Source organism: Amphiprion ocellaris, chromosome 15 (genome assembly GCF_022539595.1).
Source record: "Amphiprion ocellaris isolate individual 3 ecotype Okinawa chromosome 15, ASM2253959v1, whole genome shotgun sequence".
Lineage (NCBI taxonomy): Eukaryota > Metazoa > Chordata > Actinopteri > Pomacentridae > Amphiprion > Amphiprion ocellaris.
The window spans coordinates 20,429,700-20,449,498 of NC_072780.1; the positions used below are offsets into that span (position 1 = coordinate 20,429,700).

Sequence of the window (19,799 nt, forward strand, 5' to 3'; positions counted from 1 at the left end):
TAATTACAACATCTCTTACAGTTGAATCCACCCACTCATCCTCTTCCATTACTGAGCATCCTAATATCCGTTAGCTTTGATAGCCAACCATTTACATCTGAGCAGATCCTCACTATACTAATGAAACTAATGAAATGATGATGTTCTTTGGCACCCATTTCCAGATTGGAATATATTGTGTATTTGCCATATACACCACTCAGCCACAACATTAAAACCATCTGAATAATATTGCCATCCCTTGTGTCACCAAAACACACTGACCCATTGAGACATGGACTCTACAAGACCTCTGAGGGCGTGCTGTGGTATTTGGCACTAAGAAGTTAGCAGTTGATACTCTGAATCCTGGAGGTTGTAAGGTAAAACCTCCACGGATTGTTTTTCCAGACACATCCTGTAGATGTTTGGTAAAAATGAGATTGGGGGAATTTGAAGGCCAAGTCTTTCCACAAAGACCTAGCCATCTGCGTGATATAAGAAAAAACAGTTCATCAGTCCACACCACCTTCTTTCATTGCCTCACAGTCCTGCTTTTAGCAGTGGACATGAACCTTCATGGGGACTCAGATCAGTCTGCTGCTGAACAATCCTGTTCTCAGTAAACTGTGATGCACTGTGTGCTAGGGCATCTTTCTATAGTATACAGCATTAAGGTTCTCACACACACACACGCACGCACGCACGCACGCACGCACGCACGCACGCGCGCGCGCGCGCGCACACACACATTTATTAGCAGTTTGCTTTACAGTAACTATTCTGTGGGATCAGACCAACCTGACTTGCTTTTGCTCCCCACATGCCACTGTGAGCTATAGGTGCCTATGATCCGGTCCCAGGTTCACCTGTTATCCTTCCTTGACCCAGTATTGGTTGATATCAATCACTGCACACAGGGAAAATCCCACAGGACCTATTGCTTTGTAGATGCTCTGACCAGGTTGTCAAGATATCACAATTTGGCCCTTGTCAAAATTTCCCTGAGCCTCATGCTGCCTGTTTTTCTTGCTTCCAGCACATAATCTTTAAGAACAGACTGATCGCTTGCTGCCTCCACACTGTGGTGCCACTGTAATGAAATAATCAATGTTTTTCACCTTTCACTACACCTGTCAGTGGTTTTAATGTTGTGGCTGATTTGCGTATGTGAGATTTGTGACCCAAACCTGTCTAAACCTACAATGATTTGATACCACAAAATTTGCTATTCAAAAGCTTCTGATCTGAACGATGCTTTTGCCTAGAACATTAAAAAGTATTTGTTTAAAATTTACAATAAGTGATTTTTTGGCCACTGTTAACACATTTGTGTTCTGATTTTAATTTAGCGTGGTAGCTGCTCACATTCAGCAGATACGAAGCACCACTAATTGAGTGTTGTTCCAGACCATCTAACAAACATAAACCCTGTATTATAACTCTTAGCTTTTAGCTTTGTGTTATCCACCAACTCCTGAGGGAATATCTGACTCTTTAGCTGCTAAATGAACCACTCTGTTCAGTAAATGCAAACTCTGATAGTCAGCAGCTGTGCAAAAATAATACAGTTGCTGTTCAGTTTTTTTTTTTGTTTGAAGAAAAAGAAACAGCCACTTGATGTGTGTAAAAACTGTATCAGTGGTGATCATTAGCAAACAGTTAGTAACCTTTTTACATATCAAGTAGGCATAAATTGTCATTATCATTTATTTGGTTAAGTTTCTGAACATGTAATAGCTGCCTGCTGTCAGGGTGAATACAGACATTTAGCGACGTCTTATATCCAGCAACAACAACAATTAAATAAATAAAAGATTCAATGTTGTCTTTTTTTGCAGTGTTGTTTCTGAATAAATTGGGGTCTGTATTCACTCTCACTCTAGCTGTTTACCAGCACTCAAGGGTAACAGCCATAGCTTTTAGCTATTAATTGCTACAATATTTTAAGCTTACTGTTAACCTTGTCTTTTTAACCAAAGAGCACTTCCAACTGTAATCACTGTGAGACCTGTAATAGTGAACCTAAACACAGAAATTACAGCCTGTAAAACTGAAACAATAGGCTAAAAGATGCTAAAATGCTCAGTAAAACTGAGGGTAGCTGCTAAGTAAACTGACAATTGCTTCCACTGCAAGGGGCCCCTTTCACAAACAGTCATGAGACCTATTGTTGAAATAAAAAGTATTAATTCTGGCAGCTTTAACAACCTGCAACTTGGATTACCGAGTGAAAATTAGTTCTAGCTCAGATATCAAACACCATAACATTTTTATTTGCCAGTAAATGAAGTCATGCTCCATCGCTAAGCAGGAGGATAATGCAACCTAAAGCCAGGAAGAAGCTGTGCACTGTCACTTGAGCTAGACTTCAGCAGAAACCATAAGTTTTTAAGGAGCGGTCTGCGATGGGAAGCACTTAGCCTGTCTGTCTAATCTAATGTGGCTCTGAGAGAAACATTCAGTGTCTGAGAGATTTTTCTCTCCCACTCTGTCTCTCTGACGCACATGCAAAAAAAAATAAATAAAGATAAAGCTATATTGCATTTCACATTTTATGGTTCCTCGTCCACGCTGTCTGGATGAATAGGGGATTAAACATCTCAAGTGTTTTGTCGATTGCTTCCCTCAGAATTGCTTACTCTGTTCACATAAGCATCTTTGAAAACTGTGTTCTTGTCCCGTATGTCTTCTGCGAGAGCCTCGGCTGTGGATCTAACCTTTCAGTGACTCTACTCATACCTCACAGCACCATATACTCCATTGTGATGTAAATCCAGCCACTTTAAAGTACAGCCCTACCATGGCCATATATCATCACAGGGAACAGGGAGCCAGACCAGAGTGTGAACATGAGGAAGAGAAATGTGGGCAAATGCTGTAGGAAAACAGAGATAATTTTGTCTTAGTCTGTGCTGAAAATAGGAGGCGCACATCACTCATTCCTGCTGACGGTGAGTTAGACACACTGCCGTTCGTGCCCAGAGGAACGTACAATCCATCATGGTGGTGATGATTTGTGCTTCTCACCCAGTGTTTGGCGAATAATTCCAGTTGGGTGGTGGAGTGATTTCTTTCCTACTTTCCTATAGAGGGAATATGTCATGTTTTATGCAAGAACCGTTAATACAGTTAGGTTCAGAATGTAATGTCCAGAGATTGGATGTGCTTTAACATCATTATATGGAAATATAATTTTGCTGTAAATACACAAAAAGCAATTAGGCACGTCCAATCTTCTCAGTTTAAGCACAGCAGCAGCAAAAGGTTACATTTATTTTTTGATTTATTTAGCAATTTAAGTTTCAGAATGTCGATTCTAACATCCATCCATCCATTATCTACACACCGCTTAATCCTCATTATGGTCACACGGGGGCTGGAGCCTATCCCAGCTGACTTGGACAGGTCACCAGTCTATCACAGGGCTACATATAGAGACAAACAATCACACTCACATTCACACCTAAGGACAATTTAGAGTTACCAGTTAACATCAGCATGTTTTTGGACTGTGGGAGCAAGTTGGAGTACCTGGAGAAAACCCACGCATGCACAGGGAGAACATGCAAACTCCATGCAGAAAGATCCCCAGAAGGCGGGGATGCAAACCGGGGATTTTCTAGCTGCAAGGCGAAAGTGCTACCCACCAAGCCACCGTGCAGCCCGTTTCTAACATTTGTGCCATAAAAAATCCAATTACCTCAACAACAGCAAAGCTAACATAAAGCTGCAAGTGGGTCCATCTGGAGAGGATTTATTTGTTACATGCGATTTAAATCTGTATGTACCAGTGTTTTGTAAAATTAACTCAAAATCTGTTGACTTAGTGTAATGTGAAAGGGTTGCATTTAGTGATCCCACCAGGACTCAACTTTGCAGTGTTTAACTCCACTGCAGGATCTGGCAGGACATATTATGGTAAATGTTGATCGGTTGAACTGAGGGAGGCCAACAGTCACCACTTCTTCTGCCCTCTTGATATTCTTGTCAAGTGGCAGTTTTCTCCTCTCTAACATTGCCATCAATAAAGGACCCATATGGTGAATTTCCCTTTTTATTGTGTTTTGTGGTCGTTATAAAGTTGGAGGTGTAGAATAAAAGCTGTTCAGATAGGAAGACATTTATTTCTGCAATCTGCCATTACTTCTGACAGCATGTTCTTCCTGAAGGGGGTGTTAACAACGGCAGCTCATTGGTTTTCAGAGCAATGCCTTAAACCCATAAAACCCTCTAAAACCAGGGGTTATACAGTCAGGGTCAAATTAACCACATTTGCAGTATTAAGACCTGAAAAATTAAAACTCAGGTATCTGAGACTTTGACAAATTTGCAGACAGTATGGAATGTTTAACATAAAATGAAGGATAATTTGCTAGCATATACATATGGCTGGGGTTTTGATTATATTGTTCTAAGAATTGTTTCTTTCCCAAAGGAAACTGCTCTTCCTACATTTGAATCACACTGATAAACTTGCTTTGTCAAAGCTGAATACAAGCAAGGAATGAAGAAATGCAATACGTTGATACAGAGTTTTAGTAATTTTTCAAGGACAGTTTTGACAGTGGACAATACAAGCTGCCAAGGCTGCCACAAAGTAGGTCGTAGTTGGTTGTTGTGTCATGTGAGCCTTTCTTTGAAGGTCATGAGGCTCCTTTGAAAATATTTCTGTTTTTCCCGAGCTGTGCTTCAGAGTTTCTGTTTTGTGTTTTGGCCCATAGTCTTGGTAAGGTAAGCTTTAATACAGGAATCTGGTCTCCCCCAAATTAAAGCAGATTTATTAGCTTTTGGCCATACAGACATCATTTGATTTAAGTGTAATGTATTGAAACAATAATGCAGCCTGACAGGAGCAGGAAAAAGCAGAGACAAATACCAGGGTTGAAAAATGGAAATATTCCAAACTTCCAGTTAGATAAATACTGCACTACTGTTCAAAAGTTTGGGGTCACTTAGAAATGGCCTTGTTTTTGAAAGAAAAGCAGTTTTTTCAATGAACATAACATTAGATTAAACAGAAATACAGTCTAGATATTGTTAACGTGGTAAATGACTATTGTAGCTGGAAACAGCTGATTTTTAATGGAACATCTACATAGGGCAGGGCTATTCAATTAAAAATTGACTCGGGCCGGATTTTCAGACTAAGAACATGAGCTGGGCCGGACGTTTGTAGCAGACAGTGAGCAAAGTTAACCATTTAAAATAAACACAAACAGATAAAATAACAAACACACTGGATGTTTACTAACGTATTGCCACATCCAAAAGGACATAAACACAATAGAAGAGCAGTACTTAGTCTAAACCTGTGCTGAAATACTGCTTCTTTAAATTTTACATTTCAAACACACAGCTTCAACACATTTTGATAGGTAAATATAAGCACAGGTTAAGGTGCATATGAACATAAAAACTAAGTGCAGATTAGAAACACCATCTTTTGTTTTGGTCACATCTCAAAGTGCATTAAAAAGTAACTTGCTTAACAGTAACTTTTCAGAACTTGAGACATTTTTCTTCTTTTGAAATAACAAAAAACAGAGTTTGTCCCTGTCCATATTTGGTCTCATCTGAGACAGTCACATCTTCAGTGCATATAATCAAAAAAATAAACAGTAGGCACAGTGATAGTTACTATCCCTTTGAAACGAAATAAAGCTGACATCAAAGTGCATAATAAAGTGCAACTAAGTGAAATAACTGTCAAAACAAAATGTCTTTCTTAAATATTAAACTTATCATAAGTGACCAGAAAATAGTCACATAAATACATAAAACTACCTTTAGTGTCTGCTACAGCACGCTGCTTTGTTGCACTTACCATGTCTCGAAGACATCTGTGGCGAGAATGTTTGACGTGTCAGACCTGTTTGATAGCAGATGTCACACTCGTCTTAACTTTATGGTCCGTTAAAACTTCATCCACGACAGCCAACATGCAGTCCTTCACAGTTTCTGAGTCTGTGAACGGCCTCTTTTTCGTGGCCCTTTCCTGAGCTGTGCAGGTCCGCTTCATTGTAGTACAGCTCCGGTTGTAAGATGCAGTCAAACTCTGAATTATAGCCGCTCTCTCATGACATCCCTCGGGAAAGTTTGTCCGAAACGCGGCATGTTTTTCAATGTGGTGTCTTCGGACATGATAATCTTTCAGCGCTGCAAAGCACTCGTTGCAGAGTAAACGCATTGGTTTGGCGTTCGGACTTGGTGGTAAATAAATAAATACTTGTCAGTCCACGTAGGATTAAACCGACGGTTTTCCTCGCCGATTTGTCGTTTCAGGATAGAAAAAGACATGCTGCTATTTTCGCCTGTATAGAACTGCTAATGTCAACTTTTCAAACGCGTCTCCTTAACACAATGCATTGTGGGTTAGTTGCTAGGTTACGGTAAGTGTTGCATTCAATGTTTGCAATAATGTCGGAGTTTTTGTAAGAACTTGTCAGTGTTACTGAAAGATGTTTTTCTGTTTTTCTCGGACCCAAGTCCCAATCACTCGGCAGTTGCTTTAGGGCCACTCGAGGGTTGCTTTCGGGCCCCATGTGGCCCGCGGGCCGCTAATTGAATAGGGCTGACATAGGGGTACAGAGGAACATTTCCAGCAACCATCACTCCTGTGTTCTAATGCTACATTGTGTTAGTTAATGGTGTTGAAAGGGTAATTGATGATTAGAAAACCGTTGTTAGCACTTGCATAACAGTGTGACTTTTCATGGAAACTTTTGAGCAGTAGTGTACATGTCGTCAGCTGACTGGTGCACTGTCATTTGGATTGAGGGTTGGTTGAGAACCAACAAACTGCGAGTGAAAAAGAGGTTAAATAATCTATTTGTCCTTTGGTTATTTACTGCAACAGAAAGGCTCCAGCTGTGCTTGCTCTAATTCCTGCTGCCTGTGGAGCTGCAAGCACATCCAGCTGAACAGCCTCTCAACACATGGAGAGGGAACGCCGTTGACTTTAAGTATTAGTGGATGCTTCTCTTGTTTCCATAGAAGCATTTGCATTAGTAAACATTTCAGCTAGAGTAGTCTTGTGTGCCATTAACTGCAACAGTGTCCTCTAGCACTAAATATGTTAAAAGTGTTTTTTTCCCCACAAAGTTACTTTGCTGTGTGGAAAATATGAAGGATTTTGACTGATTATTCTCAAGGGATATGAGGGTACAGTTGTGCCAAAACCTAATCAAAACATGGAGAGGATTTGGACTCCCAGAAGGCTGAGCTTTTATCTCTTGTCCAAATGTTCTGCTCAAATGGAATATCCCTCAAAAAATATTTTTAAGGCAATCATTTTCAGCCCACTTGAGATGTGTTCGCCCAGCACATGAGTATTGATGGAAATAAATTCTGCAGATTTTCTATATAGATTGTCTGTCATTCAGGTCTTCCATCCATTATCTATACACCACTTAATCCTCATTAGGGTCGCAGGTGGGCTGGAGGGCAGTCTATCACAGGGCTACACATAGACACAAACAATCACACCTATAGACAATTTAGAGTTACCAGTTAACCTCAGCATGTTTTTGGACTTTGGGAGGAACTCGGAGAAAACCCACACTGTAGAGGGAGAACATGAAAACTCCATGCAGAAAGATCCCAGGAGGGCCAGGACATGAACTGGGGATCTTCTAGCTGTAAGGCAAAAGTTCTAACCACCAAGCTACTGTGCAGCCCTCATTCAGGTCTTGATAATCCTAAATGCTTCATTAGAAGGCAGAGAATTAATACCTGGGACGTCCCCCCAGGCCCAAGTAGTCTTTTAGATGAGAGGTGCTCAAGAACCAAAACAGTGAGAAGTCCAGTCCAAAAGAAGTCCAGTGGCCTTCTACTGAAGCACTTCAAAGGGCATACGAGGTATTTGGAGCAAATGAGTGTCTAAATCACAATAAAGTACACTCTCTACAAACTTCGAAATATAAACAACCAAAAGCAGCATTAAAACAAGGCCATCCTTTCTCATTTCCTGAGGCAGCCTTCATTTCCTTTGCTTTCTATCAGTCATAGTGGTGTGTTTTAACACAGGGGACAGAGAATGAGAGCATGTGCTTGTTAGGAACCAGCCATCAATATCATTGGTACTTAAGTTTAGCTCAGATTAGATGAAAATGTAATGACCCCCACGGGGAATTTGGCTTGTCACCGCAGCAGCGAACAGAATATACATAACAGCGTTAGGACAGAGTCTTTATATAGTTGCGGGTTTAAATGTATGGCCATCTATTCAGCAATTCCATTTTCAAATGTACAGATCCAACAACACATTCATGTGTGCAAATACACACTGAAAGCCATTAGCAGTAGTTACAGGTGAAATGGATGCATTAAGGTGTGCAAATGTGTGCGAGTGGCTTTTACACAGGAGAAAAACATGTACGTACGCTGAAAGCTGGTAAAATGTGTGGCTTGCAGGTGGAAAGACTGCAAATATTTTTGCCTCATAAAGAGCAGGAAACACTGGTCATAAAGTTCTCCTGCCCTCCCCCAAAGAGCTGAGTGCAATAAATACATATTGACAGGGAGCAGATCTGCCTGGGCTGAGGCCAGCGCTCTGTGAGTTACTGTAGTGTCATCAGGCTGCTGAAACATGAATAAATTTGTGTTGTTGGTGACTTGAACATTTTCTCCTTGGCAAACAATGACTACCAAAATCTTTAAAAAGTTTCAGGCAAAGTAATCGGGGTTATGTTAGGATTCATTCTGGGTGTGAGCCGAATAATTTGACTGCTAATCAAGATTCGGCGCTGCAGTCGTACTCACATAAACACACAGAAGTAGTGAGGAAGCATGAGCTACGACAGGCTGGACTGTAGGGGTGAGGTGGAGAAATGACTGATAGGGTGTTGTTATTTGGTGATTGTGAGAGATTATTAGACACACAGCAGGTCGCTAAACTATTAGCTCAGTGTAAACATTGTCCTGTTTGTTATAATTTGCCCTCTTTTCTCCTTCAGGCTGGTGTCTCTCTGCCATCTCGCTCCTCAGATTTTCTATCTCCACTTTCTCAGGCGTCCTGGTTACATGCAATAATCTCAAACCCAGAGCTCAGTGTCACAGATTTTATACTGAATGAAAGTCGTTTTAAAGTTGTGGGAGAAGAATTAGGATGAGGAGAGAAAATATACTTGACTGACAGTGTTTAGTTATGCAGAAGACAGGCGTGAGGCCTAGTGTTACTGATGAGATGTACCAGGTTAAATAAGGACCAATGGCTGTTGAATATATTGGTAACTGTTGGGGGGAGGAGGTTTTAGTCACGCATGTACTGGGAGAATAGCTACACCATAGGCAGGTTGACGCACAGCTAAGAAAACATGGACAAATACCTTCAGTCATACGGACTATTTAGGGTTCAATAAATTTAAAGTGTGACTGTTTCACAATTCTGCCAATGGGAAGACAATGCTTGCCTTGCATACTGCAAAAATGTTACATGGAAATAAAGAAAATGACACTTACTTCAGTCCAACAATTATATATCGTTAACAACATTGAATGGATTAGCATAAATTTATAAACAGGCAGCCACTGTTTGTGACCAAATACAGGCGCAGCAATAAGTCCTTCCTACAATGACATTCACATCCAGCACGCTGTGTTTAGTGCTAATGTGCAAATGCTACAATGCTAACACACATTATTCTTATTGTTTCGATCGGGAACAGGTGCACAATGCAAATCACTGCGCATTATACTATGTATAATTGTGCTTGTGATAAATAAAGGTCTTGAGTCTTGAGTCACTAAATTAAAATAATAACCATGCCTGTTAAACATCAGTGCATTATATTTACTTTTGTTCAATGATAGTGTGCATAATAATAATCTGGGTGTAATATGGCACAGAGCTGCACTATCGCCTCACAGCAGGAAGGCTGTGGGTTTGAACCTGGAGCCTTCCTGTGTGCCGTTTACATGCTCTCCCTGTGCCTGCGAAGATTTTCTGCAGGTGCTTCCTCCCACAAGACATGCATGTTAGGTTAATTGGTGATGTTAAATTGGCCGTATGAGTGTATGTGAGCATGGATGTCTGTCTGTGAATAGCGATGGACAGGTCACCAATCACAGGGCTACATATAGAGACAAATGATCACACCTACAGACCCACACTGTAGAGGGAGAACATGCAAACTCCACATAGAAAGATCCCGGGAAGGCCAGGACATGAACCGGGGATCTTCTAGCTGCAAGGCGAAAGTGTTAACCACCGAGCCACTGTGCATCAAAGAATTAAATCAAGATGCAAATCTATGGTGCTTGGTGGGGATAATCATCTTTAATGAGAGAAAAAACATTTTAAATCAGCCTTAAATCAGATATTATAACTTTCTTGAATTTCTTTTTTTGTCTTGCACTGCACATCCACTGTCTCATCTGCTGTGTGGGAGGCCAACTCCATTCAGAATGCTGAGGAGAGTGGCTGCATGCTAGTCTTGCCAAACCAAATAGTTGATCCTCATCCTCTCCTGTTTTATTATTGAACACACTGTTCAAACATATTTCTAATGAAGCATAAATCTCAACTGAGCGACCATGTGGCTTATTTCTCCCCTTGTTTAACTGGGGGCAACAACAATAACAACAAAAAAACCCTGAAACACCCACTACAACTGCATTTCTTCACACTTCCAATGCCAGTATCAATCCTAACCCTAACTCTAGGACACAGGGAGCAGAAATGAGCTGACCAGAAAGAGGCAATGAAGATGCAGGACTTGAAAATTTCCCGCAGGCTCTGTGTGAACATGCACATTGTATCTACATCTGTGCAGGAGCTGCCATTGCTCTCAGAAGCTGTAGTGTGTGTTGTGGACCAAGCAAGCACGTGAGAGAAGAAGAAAGCAGGAAAAGTTGCACATGATTGTGCCCTAAACTTTTATAGTGTCTGCATGTTGCCTTTTAGAAGCACCTGTGTTGTTTTTTCCTCTTTTTCATTATAAATCTATAAACTGTAAATAAATGATAGCTGTATTCTCTGGGGGCCTGCACTGTGGCATAGTGGTTAATATCGTTACCTTGCAGCTAGAAGATCCCTGGTTTGCATCCCGGCCTAGGCCTGGGATCTTTCTGCATGGAGTTTTCATGTTCTTCCTGTGCATGTGTGGGTTTTCTCCGGTTTCCTCCAACAGTCCAAAAACATGCTGAGGTTAACTGGTAACTCTAAATTGTGAATGTCAGTGCGATTGTTTGTCTCTATATGTAGCCCTGTGATAGATTAGCGACCTATACATGGGTTCTGTAAAGCATCTTGAGACAATTTAAACTGTAATTGGCACTATATAAATAAAATTGAATTGAACTGTCCTACTTGTCCCCTGTCTTCACCCTGAGTCAGCTGGGATAGGCTCCAGCGCCCCCATGACCCCACAGAGGATTGGATAATGGACAGATGTATCCTCTGGGTTTGAAAAGTAAAGACTTGTATGAGTTAGTTAAACCTGTATTCTAATAGAGCATCTCTGATGATTCCCAAGTCAACAAAACTTTGGATTTACCAGTTGATCGACATTCCAGCCCTCACCTGTGGTATTTATCTTTGGGTAGTGATTGAGAAAGTGAGACTGTGGGTACAAGTTACCAAAATATGTTTTCTCTGTTAGGTTTCTGGGCTCACCTGAGGTGCAGGTGAAGGACTTTGGGGTAGAGTCATTGCTCCTTTATGTTGACAGAAGTTGGTTGGGGTGGTCCCATCATCTGGTCAGGATCCAACTAGTAGGAGAATTTTTGGTAGAACAAGAACTCACTAGAGAAATTTTATATCTCATCTGGCCAGGAAACGCCTCAGAATCGCCAAGAAGAGCTGGAAAACATTGCTGGGCAGATGGTTGTCTGGATTATCTTGCTTAGCCTGCTGCTACCACAACCTGACTCCAGATTTCAAACAAATGCTTTTGACATGTATTTACCATGTAAACACCCAGAAATAATGCATGCAGTCTCGTGTCTAAAAATAGCACATGCCACAATCTTGGAGAATGCCTTCACCTTAAAAAAGTAATACTTTGCATACAGTCGTACTGCCATTCTGTAGTAAGAGTCTTGCTTTGTGAAGAGGCACATTCAGATGGTTTCTGGAAGTCAGGTGAAAAGTGTAGACACTCAATCTGGGTGGCAGAACAAATACATGCACAGACATTCAGCACACACAGTAAAGCCCAGCGAGGTGAACAAATGAGGGTGGTAAATAGATCCATTAAAAGCCTGGGTGTGCCGACGACACAACCAGCTCACCACTTGAAGTCTGGCTGTTTGGCGAATCGGAGCCACTCCAGCTAATCTGTGCGGATCAGAGGTGAGCTGTCACTTCCTGCATTGTTGGGTTTGCATGCTTGTCTTCAGTTGTGACAGGGTCACAGTCCCCTGATCGCTGAGACGCATAATTGTTTGCTTTTAATTTGATCCTCTGCGGTACATCTGCGTACATCAGAGGCTGTTCAGTGAGTAGGAGAGGGAGGGAGTAGGAAATGCACTCAGCCAGAAAGCCTCTGACAGAGAACAGCACAAATACGCTGGTCAGACTCAGAGAAAGGGCTGGTATCAGTTGCAAACATGTCACAAACAGACAGATTCCCTTGTGGACACGGAAGCACAGAATGACAGAGGAAGTGTGAAACATACTGGTTAGCATTAGAAAAACAGTGAGTTCCTTAAGGGTTTGGACGGCACATGTATTTGTTTTGGCTTCAGCGTCTTATTACTTTGGATGTGAAATGACAGCATGTGGTTAGAGGGTGGATTATAGCTGAAATTTCAATCATTGTGCTGCAGCAGCACATCAAGCGTCAAAACTGCCATGCCGTGATTTGCCACAGGAGCATGTGAGGACTTAACGACGGATTCACAGCAGGGATGAAGAGTCAGTTTGAGTTACAGTTGATATTTTCTGCTGAATTGATGATTTTCCATTTGTGTTGTTTAAATAATTATCACTATTATCTGTAGACAAGATATCAAAAGAGAATCTCATTTGCTTGTCTAAATGTTTAAAAATTGCAGTAATTTAAAGGGGATAAGCTTATTTTTTCATCGGATTGTGCCTCAGTCTCAATATAGACTACATTTTGCAGAATCTAGTTGTATTCAGCAAAGTATTATAGCTTTAGTGATCTATCCAAATGTTTCTAAAAGGGAGAATATTAACATAGACAGTGTTTGTTCCCAAATACCTCATCCAGTTTGGCTCAAAATCCCTCCAAAATGAAGTTGACAATCTGCTATTAACTGTATTACTTCCCATTTCAGAATTAGTGCATGAAGCCAAACTCTGGGCTCGCTAGCAGCTGGCCAGGGAATATTTAGCTGTGCTCAGGTACAGAGCTCACCCCTATTGTTACTTTTAATTTTACTGTGGACCTAAGCCAAGGGACGCTTTCTGTTGGGATTGTGACTAATAGAAAAAAAGAGTGCTGTATGTTTTAGTGCCATTGTAGGTGGGTGTACCTAAGCCTATATTACTGCAGTGGCATCACATATAGGGTTTCTTTTTTAAATTATTATTTTGCTTTAGAACCACTGTTGACCTGCTTTTTCACAGGAGTATAGAAACAATTTAACCCTCCTGTTACGGGTCAATTTGATCCAATATTGGTTTTCCTCTCCTTTTCTCCCTGAAATTCTCAGACTTTTTCGAATTTTGCTTCATGACCTGAGGTGTAAAATGTGTACAATTTGACCTGCATGCTTTCATTTACTCAGTAATGTTTGCCAGCAGGTTTCTTGCTATCTGGCTGAGAAACTGGACATTAGTTCTGGCTGGGGTTTAGTTACTGCGTTGCACTTTCACAAAGGGGACTTTGAACGACAGTGCTGCATTGTTGATGTGTTTTCCTAAAGCCTGAGTCTGAACCAACACTATTTTGAGACTGAACAACCTTTGCCCATTGAGGTTGGGAGAGCTTGAAATTGCCTTAATCGGTCGAAGAGAGTAATTTCCAATTGCAATCAACCCAAACATCCATGCTTTTCCTGTCAGAAAAATGTTTTTAGCTAGACTCTGTTGCTGCACTAATGCCAGCATTGTTAGAGTACACGACTCTGTGGCTTAGCCTGTGCCACTTTTTATCTTAATAACTACTTTTTCAAGCCCCTTTACTCACCATGATTACAGTTTTCTCTCATTTCTTGTGTGAACCTTGACGTTACCAGTTTCTTCCTTCTGCTACTGCTGCTGCTGCGTGAAAAACTGCAACTCCAGCTTTGCCGTTCTGTCATTTACATGGTCCTAATGGGTTTAGCAAGTTTGACGTCTCAAGGGCAAAAATCACACTGTATGCAAAACTGAGTGTACACTCTGAAAAATGCATGAGGCTGATGGAGCAAATACTAAGAAAAAATGGTTTGCTTACATGCTCGTACTCGATCACGCATGGAGAGCACCTTTACCACAACAGAGGTCGTGTGTGTCACTCTAACAACCTGCTAACGTCATCAAACGTTTCCACATGACCTCAGAGGGTTCAACGCAAACACCTGAGCCATTTAGGTAAGAGTCTGAAAAGATGGGAGCGATTTACAAGCTTTAAGAGTCCAGAGAAAGTTTTCTTTACTGTTGCATTGTCTCCACATATTGTAATTAATCCAAACATAATCAACGCATGCGAATGTCGCAAAGCAAAGAATATTTCTGGTAATTAATAACACTCAGTGGTGCCAGAAGAATTAAAAGCATACTCATTTTCTGTTTTCAGTCTCCTCCAGGGGTGACTTAATAACCAAGTAATCTCTTATAATTATATCTTCAAATATTTATGAACACTATTTCAGCAGTCTTCAAAAAATAGATTATCATTAAAAGAGGGAATTTTTCAGTTTGAAAATCCACAGCTTGCCCTCATTTGACAATTTCTTACGTAACAGCGTCTGCACATCTTCCACCTCTGGATCCCTCAGGTTCCATGTCAGACTCAGTGAGTTTTACTAGATCAGCGAATCAAAGACTTCACACTTCATGCATCTTTCAGCGCCTTCACTGTTGCGTTTTGTTCAGCGAGAGAGCAAACTTACCTTTTTGTTGTGAGATCTAACAGGCTTTGAAATTCTTAATTAATGACTCCACGCTGCGTCCTCGGGTCATCTGAAGTGCTTTTGAACTTCTCATGTCTCACTCGCTAAAGGATGTTGTTGCTGCTGCGTAATGTAACACAACCCTTAATGTCGGTCTTTATGTGCTTTCCCCCCCCTCTGCAGGGTGAGTGCTCCCAGAGGTGCTATAACATCTTTGTTCTGGAGACGGTGTGCGTGGCCTGGTTCTCCCTGGAGTTCCTGCTGCGCTTCATACAGACTCAGAGCAAGTGTATGTTCCTGCGCACGCCTCTCAACGTCATCGACGTGGTGGCCATCCTTCCCTACTACATCACCCTCATAGTGGACTCTCTGTCGGTGGGAGGGAAACCTACGGGCTCAGGGAACAACTACCTGGAGAAGGTGGGGTTAGTCCTCCGAGTTCTCCGAGCTCTACGGATCTTTTACGTCATGAGGTTGGCCCGTCACTCCTTAGGCCTGCAGACGCTTGGTCTGACAGTGAGGAGGTGTACGCGTGAGTTCGGCCTTTTGCTGCTGTTCCTGTGTGTGGCCATGGCTCTGTTCTCACCACTGGTGTTCCTAGCTGAGAGCGAAATGGGAGCCAAGCAGGAGTTCACCAGCATCCCCGGTAGCTACTGGTGGGCGGTAATCTCCATGACCACAGTGGGCTACGGAGACATGGTACCCAGAAGCATCCCGGGCCAGGTGGTGGCACTCAGCAGCATCCTGAGCGGCATCCTCCTCATGGCCTTCCCCGTCACATCCATCTTTCACACCTTCTCTCGCTCCTACTTGGAGCTGAAAGAGGAGCAGATCCGGGCACTGAGGCAGAAGCCGGACTCGCAGGACAGCACCAAGTCGCAGAACAGCGAGGACTCTCAGGAGACGGACAGCTACCACGGCATCACGGAGGCCGCAGCGTCGGCTGTACAGCGGAGAAAGATAATGGCTGCTCAGAGAGCTGCTGAAATTAGAGCGTCCATGAAAACTTAGCCACTCTGTCTGTCTGTCCGTCTGTCTGTATTCAAGAGGCAGCCCGGAAGGCCATGACACCCGCACTGGGACTTCAAAGATGACAAGCTGCAGGACTGTGAACAGGGAGGAGATTTTCTTCTCTGGAGCTTGAGGTCTCGCTTTGATTGTGTGCTTGTGCACCAGAGTGGATCTGAGCCTCACAAGTTTTACAGAGAAGATGCAGAGGTCTTTTTTTCCCCACAAATTTGACTTTCAAATATGGGCAACAATACAATATTCATGATTAAACAACTCAAGTCAAATGAGATTAAAAAAACGGACTTAAACAGTACTCTCACTGACTGTGATTCAGAGCAGTCTGTGAAAAGGAAATCTACCAAAACATCACACACTGTTACTCAGACCTCCGGCTGATAAATAATGTTCCTCATTACGCTGCATTTGAGTGGATTGTCTGAAATAAACCGGTTTACTAAGATGTCAAACATTATTATTAAGGAGAACTATCCTTTTCATTCTCTCTCTATTGTATTGCATCAAACCAAACAAATTATTGTAGGTGGAGCCATGTTATGTGAGTGTCATGTATGTACATGATGCTGTCAGTGCGTTTATTTGCAATGAAGTGTTGCTTTTTAATCTCAACATAATGATATGAAATTCATTTATCTGTCAAAGGGCTTTACGGTCGGCTGTGAAATTTATTTATTTTTAAAATGTCAAATGACAAAAGGATTGGTCCCACATCAGTGTCTCTAACTTTGTCTGGGAAAGATGAGAAGATTCAAACCAGTTTGTTACTGTACGAACAATAAAGCTGAAGTTAAAATTGACTTAACTCAGCCTAAAGACTGGATATGGGGGTAAACAGTGAGCCTCGCTCTGCCATAACATCTAAAATTCAGGAATGAACACTTTAAAGGTGCAATATGCAAGATTGTGAACGTCAATGTAGCATTAATATAACTGCGAACAACTATCTGCTATGTAAAGAGATAGTGGAGAAATGGCGTCCATAGCAGGGGATGAAGTCACACTCTTTGTCTGTCTCTGTTTGTCTTGTAATTCAAGCTTCTCTGTTCTATGTTTTGGCAGCTGGTCCAGCAGCACATGCATGTTAGTGCATGCGAGTCGCTCCCTTTAAAACAGTTTGCTGTGGAAGTTCAGCGGGGTCGAGAGAGGATGAGGAGGCAGACACACTGAAGACTCAGATGACTGAGGCTGCGAGTGAGGTTTACTGACACCGACAGAGCAGCTGTACATGCAAGCAATGCCAGCATCATTCTGAGGAGTCTCTCTGGTCTTCAGGTATAGATTGTAGAGGGGTCAGATTTAGATACTGACCAATATGGAGACAACTCGTCTGCTTAGTCACGTCAGAACAGACAATATCTAACCTTGACCAGTGCAGAGAGTCCTGGAATATCTTCCTCCTACAGTGTCTGACTGCAGGAGGATAATTTGGGATGACGTCAGCTAACAGCTGCAAGGAAATACCTTAGAAAGGGGAAAGAGTTTTTTTTCCTTCACACCGTTGGTCCTCCCCAAGCTTATAAACAGATTGAGAATATCTGTCTCCTGATGGACTTGTCCCTCTAATTTGGTCTGTCTGTCTCTGTCCATTTAATCAGGACTACCTTGGCAACCTTATGGTATAGTCAGGAGGTCACTGCAACCAAATTATCCAATGTATGAAACCACAACTTGCCATTTTAACACTTTGGTTTTCGATCAGATTAAACTAATATAGTATAATGGGTAAATAAGTGAGGATAGAGGTCCTGGTAGGAATGTTTTTTCTACCATTAGAGAGAATCAAGCTCGATATTTCCCCTTGCTATGCATCTTTATGTTAAAGTAAGCACACTGCCTGGCATGTTTAGCAATCATAAGCAACAGACATTATTCACAACATGAAGTTAAATCATCCAGAGCTAGTTTAGAACTTTTATTTCTATGTGGAGATAGTTAAGAAAATTGTATGTCAAGGTTTGCTTAGTTTCTCTCTGTCACAATTCTTGGTATTTATTAGTGAATGGAGTGTATTCAGCTGTCATGGTCTCGGCTCAGTTAGCATCACTTGACTTATATAAAAGCAATAAAGCCAGATCATGATCAAGGTCGAAAACTACAGGGGTGTACTACATTCTAACTGTGGGGACCAGTTAAAAGCCTTTGAAAAAAAAAGCTGTGAGTTGATTTTTTGTTTGTTTCTTTCTGTTGGGGGTTCATTTCTGTTTGTTGATTACTTTGGTTGAGAGCAATTTGCCAGTTTACTTACTGGTGCATTCAGTATCAATGGAGGAAAGAATCTTGATGCCTTGTTTTCATACAGCTCTGTGTACATATGCGAGTCAAACAGAACGCCATTCATTTCCATGGGAACATGCACAATCTCTGATGCATTTGCCAAATTCTTCATTCTGTTGTTTTTTTTTCCCTGTGCAAAATGTGCCTATATATTTTGAAAAACCATAACTTTGCAGTGGCTTTAGGTAAGGCCACACTGTGCGGCAGAAAGTTGCAGAAACGAATCAGCTAACAGACTATTTAGTTGTTGGCAAAATGTGTAAATGTGTAATTAAAAAGAAACTAGTCTAGCTACTTCAACTTTTGCTGGCTGAGTTCATACATCTTGAAACTAAATATTTCACAAGACACACCTGGCAGCTGTGTGGAAATGAGATGTGAGGATCCTTGCAGGTTTTTGTGTGTCGTTGCAGTAAATAACCACCCAGACTTAAATACAAGTTCACATTCTGTCACTTTCTGGATATGACACCCCTGTGATTACTGACCATCGTTGATTATAGCTGTCAGTTTGAGAACCAGAGATTACAGTATGTTGGTGCCAATCCTCATGTCACCAATTGGGGAAAAGTGGCCAATGGAACGAAAATGCATCAACAATAATATATTAAAGTAATAAAGCACGCTCTGACCACAAGGTCCAATTACAGCTTTGCTCCTCTTCAAAGAGGTTGACTGAGTGTGTCAAGAATTACACATCCATCTTCAGGCTGTCAAAACAACACACCAGAGATGATTAGTCGAAAACCATTTAGAGTATTGCAAATAACTTCCACAGTCTTACGTGATTTTCTCATCTAATTCCAAACACAGCACTTCATTTTCTCCGACTTGAGTGCCTTGTACTTTGAAGTGACACATTCAAAAACCATTTCCCCAAATTATTGTCAAGTTGGAACCATCAAAGTGTGCCTGAAAGTGCAAATTAGGTTTCGTTATTTAGAATATGCCACCGCAGGTTGTAAGGATGTGTTGAGCCTGCTGACTCTGAATCGCAGTCACTGAATCATTAAAAGCATGACAATATTACACTGAACACTCTTAAAACTATTATATCTACAATATTTAGTTTTTAATGAAAATATTGTTTTGATGAGGAGCAGATGGTGCATTTGAATAGAAACCCAATTTAAATGGATTTGTGCTCTGTGTCATGAATCCATAGCCTGAGGAACAGTCTCTTTTGAAAAATGTAATAAAGATTATAATGAACACAATCCCATGTGGAACGCTTTTGATTTAACAATTTTTACACACAAGGATGCTCTCAAACTTGCCAAACAGTAGCGCTGTACTTATCCACTTAGATCAGAAGCTGGTTTGACTGTGTCTTGGTTCATGTTTTTTCCCCACAAATGTCATTAATAATGAATGAACTGTGTTTCCAGGAGTGATGTTGGCTCAGTGAAGTGCTCAACACTATTGTTCACACTGTTAGCGCTGTGAGGTCAGGATGAAGATCATGTTGCCAAAGGGGGAAACAAGACCCTGGACCAAATTCACCCTGCAGC

General features: G+C 41.5%; 1 protein-coding gene across 1 annotated transcript in view; it reads left to right on the forward strand.

The window, feature by feature from the left end:
- kcng2 (potassium voltage-gated channel, subfamily G, member 2) overlaps nt 1–19,505 on the forward strand; it is a 38,218-nt gene extending 18,713 nt beyond the window's left edge. Inside the window, exon 4 of the mRNA XM_023263755.3 lies at nt 15,169–19,505. Within this exon, the coding sequence (XP_023119523.1) occupies nt 15,169–15,996 (828 nt within the window). The 3' untranslated portion in view covers nt 15,997–19,505. The remainder of the gene's footprint in view (nt 1–15,168) is intronic.
- The last annotated feature ends 294 nt before the right edge of the window (nt 19,506–19,799 follow it).